This window comes from Centroberyx affinis, unplaced genomic scaffold, assembly GCF_046629955.1.
Source record: "Centroberyx affinis isolate AG114_WGS23_722 - 3 ecotype Tasmania unplaced genomic scaffold, CSIRO-AGI_Caff_v1 ptg000859l_1, whole genome shotgun sequence".
In the NCBI taxonomy this organism is placed as follows: domain Eukaryota; kingdom Metazoa; phylum Chordata; class Actinopteri; order Beryciformes; family Berycidae; genus Centroberyx; species Centroberyx affinis.
This window is the reverse complement of record NW_027279453.1, coordinates 481,696-496,135: the sequence shown is the minus strand read 5'-3', so window position 1 is coordinate 496,135 and position 14,440 is coordinate 481,696. Positions and strand designations below refer to the sequence as shown.

Sequence of the window (14,440 nt, the reverse complement as noted above, 5' to 3'; positions counted from 1 at the left end):
GCAGGTGGGGGGTCAGTGGGGAGGGGGGAGGTGTGAGGGGGTGGCAGGGGGTGTAGATGGTTGTTTGATGTGGTCGGAGTGGGGTGTGAATGTGGGCTTATCAAACCTGCAGTAAAACACATACAGGTCGTCGGACAGTTGAAGGTTCTCTCCAGTGTGGGGGGATGGTCTCCTGTAGTTGGTGATTTCCTGCAGGCCTCTCCACACTGACGCCGGGTCGTTGGCTGAAAACCGGTTTTCAGCTTTTCAGTGTAGCACCTCTTTGCTACTCTGGTCTCTTTAGTCAGTGTGTTTCTGGCCTGGTTGTACAGGATTTTGTCCCCACTTCTGTAGGCTTGGCCTGGCGAAGCTGCCTGAGTTTTGCAGTAAACCAGGGTTTGTTGTTGTTGTATGTGCAGAAGGGTTTAGTTGGCACACACATGTCCTCACAAAAACTGATGTAAGATGTCACAGTGTCAGTGAGATCGTCCAGGTCTGTAGCAGCAGCCTCAAAAACGCTCCAATCAGTGCAGTCAAAGCAGGCCTGTAACTCCAGCTTTGCCTCGTTGGTCCATCTCCTCGCAGTCTTGACCACAGGCTTAGCAGATTTTAATTTCTGCTTGTAAGTCGGGAGAAGATGAACCAGACAGTGATCAGAGAGTCCCAAAGCTGCATGGGGGACAGAGCGATAGGCGTCCTTTAATACAGTATAGCAGTGGTCCAGTGTGTTTTTGTCCCAGGTGGGACACTTAATGTGCTGTCTGTATTTTGGCAGTTCGTGGCTGAGGTTTGCTCTGTTGAAGTCCCCAAGAACAATGAGCAGGGAGTCTGGATGTTTGTGCTCCATGCTAGATATCTGGTCAGCCAGGTGTTGTAATGCCTCACTAACACAGGCCTGAGGTGGGATAACTCCCGCAGTGAATAAAACGGTTTACAGTCTATGAAGATAGTCTCTAGGTGAGGGCTGCATGATTTCTTCAACACTGTGACATCTGTACACCAACCTTTGTTTATGTAGAAACAGATGCCGCCTCCCCTCATTTTCCCCGATAGCTCCGTTACACGGTCCGCTCAGAGAAGTTGGAAGCCCGGCAGATGGAGTGTGTTGTCCAGGATGTGCTCACCAAGCCAGGTTTCGGTGAAGCAGAAGGCAGCGGATCTGGAGAAGTCCTTGTTTATTCTGTTGAGAAGCAGCAGTTCGTCCATCTTGTTGGCCAGAGAGCGGATATTCGCCAGATGTATAGATGGGAGCGCAGTTCGAAATCCCCGCTGCTGCTCCTCCAACTAGAAGTTCAGTAAAGCATTCCGGTTGGGTGAAAGGCGGTGAAAAAGTTTGACCAGTGGATTGTTGGATATTTAAAAGTTCCTCTCTGGTGAATGTGATCAGAGAGGGAGGGCTAAAAGCTGAACAAATAGACAAAAACAGAAAAAGTACAAGAGAGTACAAGAGCACAAGAGAGCGCAGTACCGAGGCTGCCATCCGCGGCGCCATCTTGAGATATAGTCTTCCAGACTCTGTTGTGTCTGATTCAACAGCGCGATATTCGGCCTCGTATCATGAAACTAGTTTTCTTCCAAATATACTGATATTTTAAAGTATTTAGTAGTATGATATTTTAGTGTCTGCTTTTCCCTATCGCTAGCGTAGCATGGGACGGGAGTGTTTTGGGAGACCCACATTTTACCGTCCTTGAAGGCACCACTACAGAAAATGCAGAAATGTAGTTTGTAGTCTAAGGCCAATCTCCAAAGTCTGCCGGATGACGCGTTTTGCGTCACCCGGCGGACTTTTGCTGGCAAATGAGCGAGGAGCTCTGGGTGCAGGCAACATGGAGGGAAGTTAAACATTGTTCATTTGCATACTACCCATATTGTAATGATACAATGCTGGTTGAAAATCGGCGAAGTTTCCCTTTCATGAATGCCAGGGCCCGCTCAGCTGTCCAGCGCCCTCAATGTTTATCCAAGTCACACAATTAACACCCTAGTAGGCTACCTCAATATTCTGCCCACGGATGCCCAATTCACCAAGAAGTGCTAATGCTGATCTGCCTACAAATCCTCTGCAACCCACCTCAACAGGCTTCATAGACTGTAAAAAGACTCTGCAGGCTCAGCTAGGCTATGAAGCTAGAAAAATTAACTGGGTCTACATAATAGGTGCAAGCTCTGTTTTAGCTAGCATTAGCTAGATTGCCAAAAACAAAAACAGTCAGCCACCTGCACCAAATCTTGCAGTTAGAGATTGGTAGTATCAAAAGTTGGTACCGTTTACCTCAACATGTTTCGGTACTCGGTAGTACCGATCTGATTGAATTTTTAGTGCCAAACAAGTATCAACCTTCAGTACCCAGCCCTAGTGACCACCACCTGCGCGCGCACACACACACACCGAGTTAACAGCCTGAAAAGTCAAAAGATGGCTTACTGTTGGTACCTGCTGCCTGGCCCTGGAGAAAGAACCTCTCTCTGTCTGCCTTAAACCAGAACAAAGGAGATTTTGCTGTTTGTATAATCTGTATCTGTGTGATATTGCTGTTTGTATAAAAATCACCATAAATAATTAAATAAACTTGCATTTCAGTTTTAAGCTTTTCATGTCATCTTTCACTTACCATGATAAAAATTGCTTAACATAATTACAGCATGTTGTATCAGAAGATATGAGCTTTCAGGTGAGCTTGTGGTACTGGCTCACCTGAAAGCATATCACGGACCCCCTTCTTGACCCGATGCAGTTTGCATATAGGGCAAATCGCTCAGTGGATGATGCAGTAATGTGTCTTCATTACATCCTGGAACACATGTATAAGCCCAACTGCTATATGCCCGTATTTTGTTTGTGGACTTCAGCCTTTAATACCAACATGCCTGAGCTGCTGCACCATAATCTAGCCAAACTCAATGTGCCCCCTGACCTTTGTCTTTGGATCATTCACTTCCTAACAAACAGGAGGCAGATTGGCACATATCACTCCGGACCTCTCTTCACCAACATCAGGGGTGTGTGCTGTCTCCTCTGCTATACTCACTTTACACAAATGATTGTACTGCCAACGACCCCTTAGTCAAGCTGATTACGTTTTCTGATGACACCACAATGGTAGGTCTCATTGTTGATAATGATGAGAGCGCCTACAGGGGGGAGGTGGCCCAAATGGCATCATGGTGCTTCTCTAACAACCTGGAGCTCAACACCTATAAGACAGTTGAACTGACTTCCGGAGGAAACAGCCGGCTCACCCACCCCTGCAAATTAATGGCTCAGCCGTACACCTGGTTGAGTCATTCAAGTTCTTGGGGACCACAATATCCAACTCTTTGAAATGGGATGACAAAATCACCACAATATTGAAAAAAGCTCAACAGAGGATGTATTTAAGTAAATTAGACATCTCCCCTCCCATCCTGGTCTGCTTCTACAAAGCTGTTATTGAGAGCATTCTCACTTTTGCCATCACTGTTTGGTTCCTCTCTGCCTCCTCCCGGTCTAAGTCCAGGCTGCAACGAGTGATCCGCTCAGCTGAGAAGATCACTAAAAGCCCCCTTTTATCAATTGATGAGCTCTTCACCCAGAGCGCTAAGGCCAGGGCTGAGAAGATCGCCTCTGACCTGCCCATCCGGCCACCACCTCTTCAAAAAACTCCCATCTGGCAAGCGTTGGAAGGCCATAAGCACCAGAACCTCTCGCCACCATGACAGCCTTTTCCCTGTGGCTGTCCACCTCCTTAAATGGAGGATGCTAACATATATTTTTTCTTAATGGTTTATAGCTTATTTCATTTCATTCATTCATTTACTTTTGTTTTTAGGTTATTTATTACTTTTAGAGTCCTTCTTATCGCACAACGCACTTTAATGTGACTTATGTCTGTCCTGTTGTACACTGACGCATTTTAACCATGTCAAATTCTGACGCATGCGGACTCCTCTCCCTCTCCGTGCCACTCTTTCTCCTCTGTCTCTTGCAGGCTCCATTTTGAAGTTGAGGTGTAAAAAAAACATTCCAAAGATGTCTCCTTTTATAGGTGGTAATGAGATGGGACTGAGATGGGAATCACTGGTCGGTCTCATTTACATTTACATTATCTCATTTTAGGATTTTGAATGTATTTCAATGGAATGGGATGGCAAATTGCTGTCCACTTGAATGTATGTTAGGTTTTGAACTTAAATGTAAGTTTTGAAAAGAGTATGTAAGCATTTGCAAAATGGGCTGTAGATACACATGGTTTTGCTAGTTAACTTTGAGTGAGAAAAGAATTCAAGAATTTTGAAAGCTGTGGTCATTGAGTGTCTTTTGTGTTAAACCAATGCATTTTGTGCTAAAGCAAGACAAGAGTCAGTCACAGTTTGGTCCGCATAGACTTCTGTTGTGCTAACTGTGTGAAGAGTTTTGAAAAAGTGAGTCTAGCATTGAGAGATAATTGTAAAAAACTGTAAAATCTTTTGTATTGAGCTGCACTCGACCTACTCAGTTTTTAAGATTGGAGTATATACACCTGAGTCTCACTTAAAAGGTCAGTAATTATTCCTGCAAGTTGACTTATGTCATTTGCAGTGTCCTTGCAAGGTACTCAATGGTAGTCAGTTTTGGTGGTGGGGGGGGGGGGGGGGATGACCTTTTTTCCCCATTGAGCACCTGCTCCTTTAGAAGTCTGTGCACGGGCCTGCTCCTTACCTTTGATATGTTCCAAAACTCCACAGGCAAGGAATCATGCTAATGTCAGTATCCTAATCACAGCAAGTGTCCATCAAACAGAAACATGGGAAAGGCATCCATAGAATGTTCATTCTTGTTGATTCTGAAACAGTTTCTTGGTATTTCCAACCAGCACCACTGATGCTGGCTGGCCATGCATTGATATGTTGTTGTAATGACATCACTGAACGATAGAGGCTAGCATTGGACCAGAAATTACACACAGACCCTTTAAAGGTTACTATTATTTAATCCCGGTACTGACATTTTAACCTTACTTTATCCATTGTTTATTCTTTAGTAACTTTATCTTACCTTGATAAATCAAGGAACCCCAGAACAACAGTTTTGTGAAGATTTAATATCTGATTTTGAGCGAGTACAAGATGTTTTCTTCATCAGATATTTGGGTTGACAATCTTGCCCATGAAGAGGATGCTCTCTGTGGTGGGTTCGATGATAAGGACCATAAATGGACGGTTGAACCGCAAGACAGGGACTATTTGGAGGGACTTGACCAGGATGCCAACCCCTGTAGCAGCTGCAGCGGTGGCTCCAGCCTCATCCACATCCAAACTGGCTTGGTGCACAACCTGTAGACGGACAGACAGCGGAGTGAGATGAAGGATGGATGGAATGGAAAGAAGGAAAGATGTGTGCGATAACATATTTACCATTAATTGGTATTCAGATATAATCTGACCATTTGACTCTCTATCCTTACCTCTGAGACAGCCAGTTTCTGCCCCTCTGAAATACCACTGAAATCTGCTGCATCACCAAACATGTCCGTCATTCCCATTCCACTCAACACATCGTTCAGGGAGTAGGAGGTCTTGATGGAGAACTTTGGAACAAACAAATTGTATTTCCTAAAAAAGGAATGGGGAAATATGCAAACTTGTAAATAGTGATTGACTGCAGCATAGGATCTGTCATTCTGGAAATTATTAATCTATGACTTCAATAGAAAAAAAACATATACTGTTTTGCTGTGTTTGAGCCTAAGTCACTGAGTATTGTTCCCGAGACATCAACCATAACATACTGTATACTGGGTTGATTGTTGAGGACAACACTGGGTGTCCAGCAGGGTTATCTGTCCTCTACAACAGACAGGTGATGAGAAGGGTGGATTGCATTGTGTCAGACTGTGCCCACCCCCTTCACCAAGAGTTTCAAACACAACCTGCTTTAGATTTCTTTCTGTCAAGACCAATGGGTACAAACACTCATTTATTCCTGCAGCCATTACCCTCCTGAACTCTGGGGAAAGGAGGAGGTAGTTTTAGCTTGTTGGTGATGGTGGTGAAATTTGCTAGACACATTCACTAAGTACATGCAACAAGGTCTTTTTGTCTTGGCCATTAGGGGGCACTGCAAATGGAACAACATGGCCACAAAGGCTTGAAACCCACAATTGCCAGTTGGGCTATATTTGTTATTGTTGTGATTCATGTGTTTTTGTTGTCTTCATGTTTTTTGGAGTCATTGTTAGCAGTAAGAGGCTAGTAACGGGAGCTTGCCATTTCAACCGACAGCTGACTGAGGAGCCAATATTTTCTGCAGGTCCAAATACTACAGGTATGTAACAGACAAGTTACATATAGGTCCAAAATCACCAAACTTATCCTTCAATCTTGGAAACCCAGCACAAAAGCTTGATTTTCACTTGTTAGTAGATACTAGGTTCTTCCAACCTGGGCTTCATCCACTTCAGCCATTTGGTGACGTGGCTCTGGCAGATGGCATCCTCCAACCCAGCCAAATCCTTGTCAGGCAGCAACAGCAGCATGGAGTTGGAGTTGTTGAAGGGTAGGCGGAGGACTGATGTGGAAATCTCCTGGTCGTAATAGAAACTAAATGTCTCCTCCAGATTCATCATCTGAACTGGAACCTGGAAGATGACAATTTGAGCATTACGTGCCTTCCAGGGAAAAGAGGAACAGTATCAAGGATGCACAATGAAATCACAGATAAGTCAAATGTGGTGCGCTCTAAGGTGACTAGAGGTGTAGGGCAGTGATTGCTAGCATAACTATTGTAACATAGCAATCTTGAATAGGCAGTGCGAGTTTGAACCTTGTTCTGCTCATCAACATGGAATTCCTCCTCCCTGGTGTACTTGGGGTCAAATGGAGTCTCCCACTTTCCTATATGACAGAAATGATGGTTGATATAATACATTTCTAATGAGAGTGCATCTTATTTGACGGAAGAACCTGAGAATGATAGAGGGATAGAGATAGTCCACACACCACATCTCATCTCATACAACCTCTTACCTTTGTAGTATATGTAGCTGATGAGATACATGACTGTGCTAGGATCCAGGTTTTCGACCAGCTTGTCAATCTTCCCATTGGTCTTCTCCCCCACGTACCTATTGATGATATCAGCGCACTCTGTGGTTTTGTTGAAGTCGACAGTGAACCCATCTGCAAGGTATGACTGCTTCAAGACCTCCAAGAACTCAGGCCGTGGCTTGAAGGTGTCATGCACGAACACAGCAGTTCCTGCACTCATGTCTTCTTGAGACGTCGTGTTGGGCCCGGAGAGGAGCGTATGAAAGGCCCGATCTACGTCCATCTGAGTCAGTAGAGAGCTGTTGAAGCCCAGACCATCAAAAAGCTGCCGGTGGGTCTCCTCCCGGGCCCCCACAGACAAGGCAGCCAGGGCAATGGTCACACTTATTGGTGAGAAGAAGATGTTCTTGCCCTGTGAGTCCACCTGAGCTGCTAATTTCTTGTACAGGCTGTAAGCAAAATCTTTGTTGGCTGAAGTCACCAGTGAGACGCTTCTGGCACTGTTGTCAGGTTCAGTGTGGTGGTGCTCATGACCTTTGACATGTGAATGTGAATGGTGATCTTCATGGTGATCGCTTCTCCCCAAGCAGACCACTGCTGATAAGATCCATATCTCCAAGGCTGTATGCATCATGGTGAACTAAGACAAAAGTTCAAAAGTGCACCATTGCTCATTTTGTTATAGCAAACATAGTCCTTTACACATGCAGTCACTTTTCAGATGTTACAATGAATTTGTTGTAAATTTCTACGTAATATGACATCATGTGTATTTGAAATCACAACATTCATTGCAACTCCAAGAGGACACATCTTAAGAATTCAGTTACTTAAATTGTTTTCCTCTTTACAATTTCAACACTTGGCAGATGGTGATGATTTTCCAATTCAGCCTCCAAACTTACATCTCAAATTCAAGATGTCAAACATAATCTGTCTTGACTTTTAGCAAAGCATTATTAAACATGCATTACAAGGCTGAAATAAATAATGCTAAGACTTCTCAATCTTAATAAGATGACTTACTTACCCAGTTAGAGCTTACGTCTCCTCAACCAAAGACACCAAACCGCAGGCTGAAGAGGGGGAGATGTCTCCTTTTTAAGACTGATGAGGGCAACTGAACTTTGACATGTTTATTTGGTATCTCCGCCTCTTATTTGCTCTGGCCTCCATATTTGCTCTGTGTAGTGATTAGTCTTACTTTATGGTCTACAGGCTTTCCACATGGTATCACAGCTGAGATTGCAAACAGGAAATGTAAAAGCCAAGCAGCAGCCATTGCCTGTTCTAAGCATTACACAACTCAGCAGTAGTTAAAACCTTTGCTTGTGATGATACTGTAGCTGTCTGCAGGTTTTCATTTCAACCTAACACTACACCAGGTGATTTCACTGATTAGCATACCTTCAACCAGAGAGGGGGAAGTAATCAGTGAAATCACCTGGTTAGCATATCTTCAACCAGAGAGGGGGAAGTAATCAGTGAAATCACCTGGTGCACGTAGCCATGATTTCAAATTCAACTCTTGAAAAGTTTTCAGATTGTGTCAACATCCGGGTAATAAACTGATTCTAAAAAATGTTTTGATGTGTCCTTTCATTATACAAAACAATGGCTTTTCCAGTTAGTTCAACCACCATTTCCTTCAACTAATCATCCTATTGTTCTCAGTGAAAGATCAGGCACATCCTTAGAAAAGAATGAAGTGCGAAATAGATAATTCCACTAAACCCAAATAAATACATAGCCTGTGTGAATGTATGCAAATTAACATGATAGTCCCTAAGTGATGTGTGTAAGGCAGCTGGAGTTGTTTGAGTATTAGTGTGAGTGTATAAGGTATCTATTCATAGTATTCTGTTACATCACCACACAGACATCTTGGTAGGAAAATGACAGGTAATAAATTAACAGGTGGTTACAATCAAATGACAAACACAGACAATGAGCTGTGTGTATTGTAAAGTGGCATATTGGTAGGAAATGCATGTGACATCATAGGAATACTATGGGTACGTCTCAAGTCTCTTATTTGATATTTCCTCGCTCCTCGATCCTTGCTTGAACCGGAAGTCGTTTTGATCCGCCATTGTGAAAGTCATCCCAAAGCTCTTATTTCTGCTCCGAGGAGCGAGGATCGAGGATCGAGGATCGAGGAGCGAGGAGGGATCTCTGAAGAGCTATGAGCGAGGATACACGAGAGCAGCCTTCCTGGAAGACTTTCAGCTGAACGCCATGACGTTAATGACACTGCCCCTACACCTGGCAAATTTGAATGAGATGGCAGAGAAACAGTACAAGTGTAAGTGCCCGTTATTTTATGCTTTTTGATGTGTAACATTAATGCAACAATATGGGGAACCTAAATTACATTTATTTCATCCACAACCCATTTTGTTATGTCATCCAGCTGTGCCGCTGTAAACAGAAACAGATGTTGCTTCACATGACGCTTCAGAGGAAAGGACGTCTCATTTCTCTAAAAACATATTTCCTTGTTTCCTCCGTCCTGGCATGGTTTCCTTGCGTCTCTCCATGCATCCCCGGTGGGAGGGACTAAGACGCAAGGAAAAGACGCAAGTGACGGAAATGTGGATGCAATTTAAGAGACTTGGAATGCACCCTATGAATTGGGAATAAGATCCCAGTGCAGTGATGAGGAGCAGTACAGAGCTGCGCTTGGGCAAGACCAAGATGAGCTACATCCTGCAGCTGCAGCCCTATATTCTGGACGACCCCTGCTCAGTTTGGACAGGCCTTGGCATAACGAGATGGAGTCAGCTAACATCAGGCAATGTCAGGCAAGTTAACTTAGTTAAAGATAGAAAGGTTTGTTAGATCATAGACTACATTCTGCATTTGTGATTTATGCTCCACTCGTGTTGCTCCACTTGTGTGTTGAACGTTATCTTGTGTTTCTCACAGGGAGTTCATGCCACACCTCACCAGCCAGGTAGCCATATGTCTCTAAGGGTTTACCCATACTTAACCAGGTGAGGAGATTTATTTTGAACTTAATTTAGAGAATTTTCGATGTGAGATGGTTCATACAGCATGATCGGTCAGACAGCAATGACTTGGTAGCACCTTTTTCACCTCTACTGTAGCCATGTGCTTCACAATTAAGTAGTTTTTAGCCTGTCCTGTAATCATCATTATGATGTTGATGTCTCTATGCTAACTGTTTTTCCCACAGCACAGCCAAGGTCATCACAAGGCAAATTCAGGTCAGGCACTCACTCATGGTACGTTTCCACAGGATCCGTCATTTCCATGCTTCCCATTCATTTTCTATGTAGGCAGCCGTGCAATGCATTCTGGTAGCGCCACGGTGCATTTCGAGAGACGGGGCGTCACGTTGGCCACTCCACATTTGCCTAAAGTTGAGGTCTAGGCTACTTTATGCAAATTAGGGGTGTCTCACCGTCTCTGGAAACTCCCGAAACTTGTGTACAAACTTTTAAACTAACCACTGTCCATCTAAAATGAAGATAGATTCAGCAACTGCATGGCTTATTTCTCAAATGTTTTCAGAAACACATTTCGATGAACTATTTTCGTAATATAAGAGAAAGTTTCCAGTTTGAAATCCGGGGGCAGACGGCCCAGTGAGTGACAGCATTCATCCAATCAGGCAAGCACTCCTATAAAGCGTCCAATACTGGGAGGCAGCGCTTTGCCTTCACACTTTGACGCTGGCTGGGTAAGACCTCTGCTCTTATTTTTTATTTATTTATTTGTTGGTTTATTTAACAGGGACAGTGCACATTAATAAACATTGCTGTAAATGCGCCAGAGTTAGCCAAGAGGCTATTTTTCATCTTTAGTCCCTGGACCGATGTTACAGGGTCACCCTAAAAACAGAATATAATATAACATAATGTAATATAAGATAGAATTTACAAAATTATTGGTATCATTTATAAGCATGCAGAACAATAATAAAAAAAGAGAGAATATTAATGTTAATCATAGACATAAAAAGCATGCATAGTGTATAAAATACATAAATCAGTCTGACATGATAAAAGCAAAAACCACAATAAGACAAGCAGGTACATGAGGGCAGACTGGCAATACCAAGAATATATAGATTTCTTGTCAAGGATTTTAAGTGTTCGTTTATACAAAGACTGTAATGGTTTTAGAGTAGTGATGCTAGCCTGTGACCAGGTTGTTAAACAGTAAATGATATGGGAAATGACCATAGAATGCATGTACATCTTAGCCGCCTCTGTTGACATGTAATCTCGAATGAACCTGAAATTTGAAAGACTGAATTTGACCCGGTTACAGACCTTTTTCACCTGAGCCTTGAAAGAAAGTTTGGAATCAATCAGAACTCCGAGGTACTTGCATTCAGATACGACCTGTAGCCTCTCCCCTGATACAAAGACATCTGGCTCTACACTAGAACTGTTTGTCTTGGTGAACAACATGCATACTGTTTTAGACACATTTAGTTGCAAACAGCTTTGCTTTAACCATGCTGTTACATTAACCATGGAGTTTGTGAGTTCATTAGCAACTTGTGTCATACTGCTACCATGTACATAAATTACAGTGTCATCCGCATACATTTGGATGTTAGTGTCAGGACATACAGATGGAAAATCATTGATATATAATGTAAATAGCAATGGGCCCAGGATAGATCCTTGTGGGACACCTGTGGACACACGGAGGGCAGCTGATTGATGATTCTGTACTCGGACATACTGAGATCGATTTACCAGATATGATTCTAGCCATTTAAGTGTACCTGAAGAAAAATTGAAGCTAGCTAATCTAGAAATGAGAATTCTATTATTAACAGTGTCAAATGCCTTCTTGAGGTCAAGAAACACAGCTCCGACAACACCACCTTTATCCAATAGAGATTAGATTTTTTCTGTGAGAAAACAGTTGGCTGTCTCAGTTGAATAATTGGCTCTGAAGCCAAATTGCATTGGGTGCAGGGCAAATGAACCAGTATTCAGATGGCAGATGATTTGCTCAGCTACCAATTTCTCTGCAACCTTTGACACTGTAGGTAGGATGCTGATAGGCCTGTAGTTACAGATAGAAAGGGGATCTCCACTTTTGAATATTGGAACAACAACAGCCGACTTCCAAACACTTGGAAACATTCCCTGAGAGATCGAGAGGTTAATCATTTTGGTAATAGGATTGGTTAGTGTTGTACTAAGCTCCTTGAGCATAACTGCATCCATACCAAATATATCCTTTGCTCTGGATGGTTTAAGAGATCTAATCATTCTCGTAACCTCTGATTCAGTGACATTCCTCATGCTGAAAGCCGGCTCCATTGTATTAACTGGACAAAGCTTCCACTACTTCAATTGGATTGTTTGTAAGCTTCCCATTTACTTTAAGTTCAAGCAGTTTCCCTTCTTTGTTATGATGTCCTGTAAGTTTTTTTAACTGGTTCCAGATAATTTTAGAATTACCTCTTGCCTTTTCTATTATGGTCAAGAAAAAATCAGCCTTAGCTTCTTAATTTCTTTACCACCTTGTTCCTTAACATAGCAAAATGGTGTCTGTCATGGCTCAATTTAGTTTTAATTGCAGTTTTTAAGACAGTATCCCGTTCTTTCATTAGTTTTAAAATATCCGCATTTATCCAAGGGACAGTGTTTTTGTTATTTTTGTGCCTAAGTTTGCAGTTAAAATCTTTAATAGTGCGCTAATTTTTTTGAGAAAATTTGACTGTCTTCCTCATGGTCTATTCCCAACAGTAGATCATCCCATTCAATCTGTTGTACAGCACCTTTAAAGTTCTCCTGTTTGTTTTTGGGGATTCCATAAGATTCATATTCCCTGACAAAAGGGCTAAATCACTTATTGGTTAGTTTTCTGGCCACCAGAGTCAGATTGTGGTCAGAGAGACCAGTTAACATGTTAAAGGATTTTAAAATTCTCTCAGGTCTGTTACTAAATATTAAATCAATTTGCGTTCTGGTGGAATTAGTTATTCTTGTGGGCCCACTGATCAACTGCTTGAGGTCAAAGTTATCAGTTATCTGTTTGAGATTCTTTCGAGATGATTTGTCCTCCCAATTGACCTTAACACACAAAACTCACCAGAGATGTAATGTCTATTGTTGCACATGCCCATATACTACGTAATTTACAGCATCGAGAGATTTGTATGCTCGGAGGCTGTCTTTTGTATACACTAGACAATCAGATACCTACTGTATATGTCTTGCCATTGGATCGGTGGCCACTTGGCCATGTCTACAAGCCATTCATTAACTGAGATTGAATAAGGGTCTGGTAGTCATTCACAGGGAGTTCATGGAGTAGGAGGTCTTGATGGAGAACTTTGAAACAAACAAATAGTATTCCCTAAAAAAGGAATGGGCAAATATGCAAACTAATTATTAATCTATGAATTCAATTGAAAGATTTCTACTTTTTTTTTGCTGTGTTTCAGCCTAAAGCTTAAGCAGTCACTGAGTATTGTTCACATCAACCACAACATACTGTATACTGGGTTGATTGTTGAGGACTACACTGGGTGTCCAGCAGAGTTGTCTGTCCTCTACAACAGACAGGTGATGAGGAGGGTGGATTGCATTGCGTGTCGGACCAGGAGTTTCAAACCCAACCTGCTTTAGATTGTTTTCTGTTGAGACCAATAGTGCTGGATTTCACTGTCAGTATTGTATATTTATGGTTTCAAGTCTGTTTTATTATTTTTTTCTCCCACATTTGCACATGAATTGGTATATGATAGAGACATGGAATTTGGCACAATGATTGATTAGGGTGGCAAGATGTTGCCCATTAAATATGTGGCAAGATGTTGCCCACACAGTTGACCAGATGATGGCGTTTCAATAAAACATTTTGCAAAACAGACCATAACTCCCACACCATATGTCTGATTGACACAAAACTTGCTAGAACCAATATTCTTCTACAACTTTGCCAATAGGACCCACTTCCACCTAATTCGATTTTCCACTATTCTGAATATTTGGAAAAACACTTTTGATTACGGACTTCCTGACCAACAGGAAGCAACAGGTATGGCTTGGCACCCACCTGTCTGCTCCACCAGCACTGGAGCCCCACAGGGTTGTGTTCTTTCTCCATACCTGTAGGCCTACTCTCTGTACACCAATGACTGCACCTCCAGCCACCTCTCCATCAAGCTGGTCAAGTTTGCTGATGACACCACAGTCCTAGGCCTCATCAAGAACAATGATGAGTTAGCCTACAGGAACACTGTGTCACAGCTGGCAGCATGGTGTACAGAAAACAACCTGGAGCTCAATGTCAACAAGACGGTGGAAATGGTCGAGAAACACCCGCCCTCACATCCCCCATTACTCATCAATAATGCAGCTGTAGTTTCTGGGCACCACCATCACCAGCGACCAGAAATGGGAGACACACTCATCTAATGTCATCAAGCGAGCTCACCAGAGGATGTTCTTCC

The 14,440-nt window shown here is 42.7% G+C and overlaps 1 protein-coding gene across 1 annotated transcript; it reads right to left on the bottom strand.

Moving 5' to 3' along the window:
* Window positions 1–5,079: 5,079 nt before the first annotated feature.
* Window positions 5,080–7,621, bottom strand: LOC139645422 (serpin A3-5-like). The gene is made up of 5 exons (XM_071521124.1): window positions 6,967–7,621; window positions 6,764–6,834; window positions 6,382–6,578; window positions 5,406–5,553; window positions 5,080–5,274 (listed from the first exon to the last, which is right to left on the bottom strand). The coding sequence occupies exons 1-5, from the start codon at window positions 7,619–7,621 to the stop codon at window positions 5,080–5,082; spliced, it is 1,266 nt and encodes a 421-aa protein (XP_071377225.1).
* Window positions 7,622–14,440: the final 6,819 nt, after the last annotated feature.

What these genes read in the sequence shown, in the direction of transcription:
- LOC139645422 (XM_071521124.1), bottom strand. Translation starts at nt 7,621, where the DNA reads ATGATGCATACAGCCTTGGAGATATGGATCTTATCAGCAGTGGTCTGC. An exon ending in ATGTTGATGAGCAGAACAAG is followed by an intron (nt 6,579 to 6,763) that starts GTTCAAACTCGC and finishes GTCATCTTCCAG; the next exon opens with GTTCCAGTTCAGATGATGAA. An exon ending in AGAAACTGGCTGTCTCAGAG is followed by an intron (nt 5,275 to 5,405) that starts GTAAGGATAGAG and finishes GTCCGTCTACAG; the next exon opens with GTTGTGCACCAAGCCAGTTT.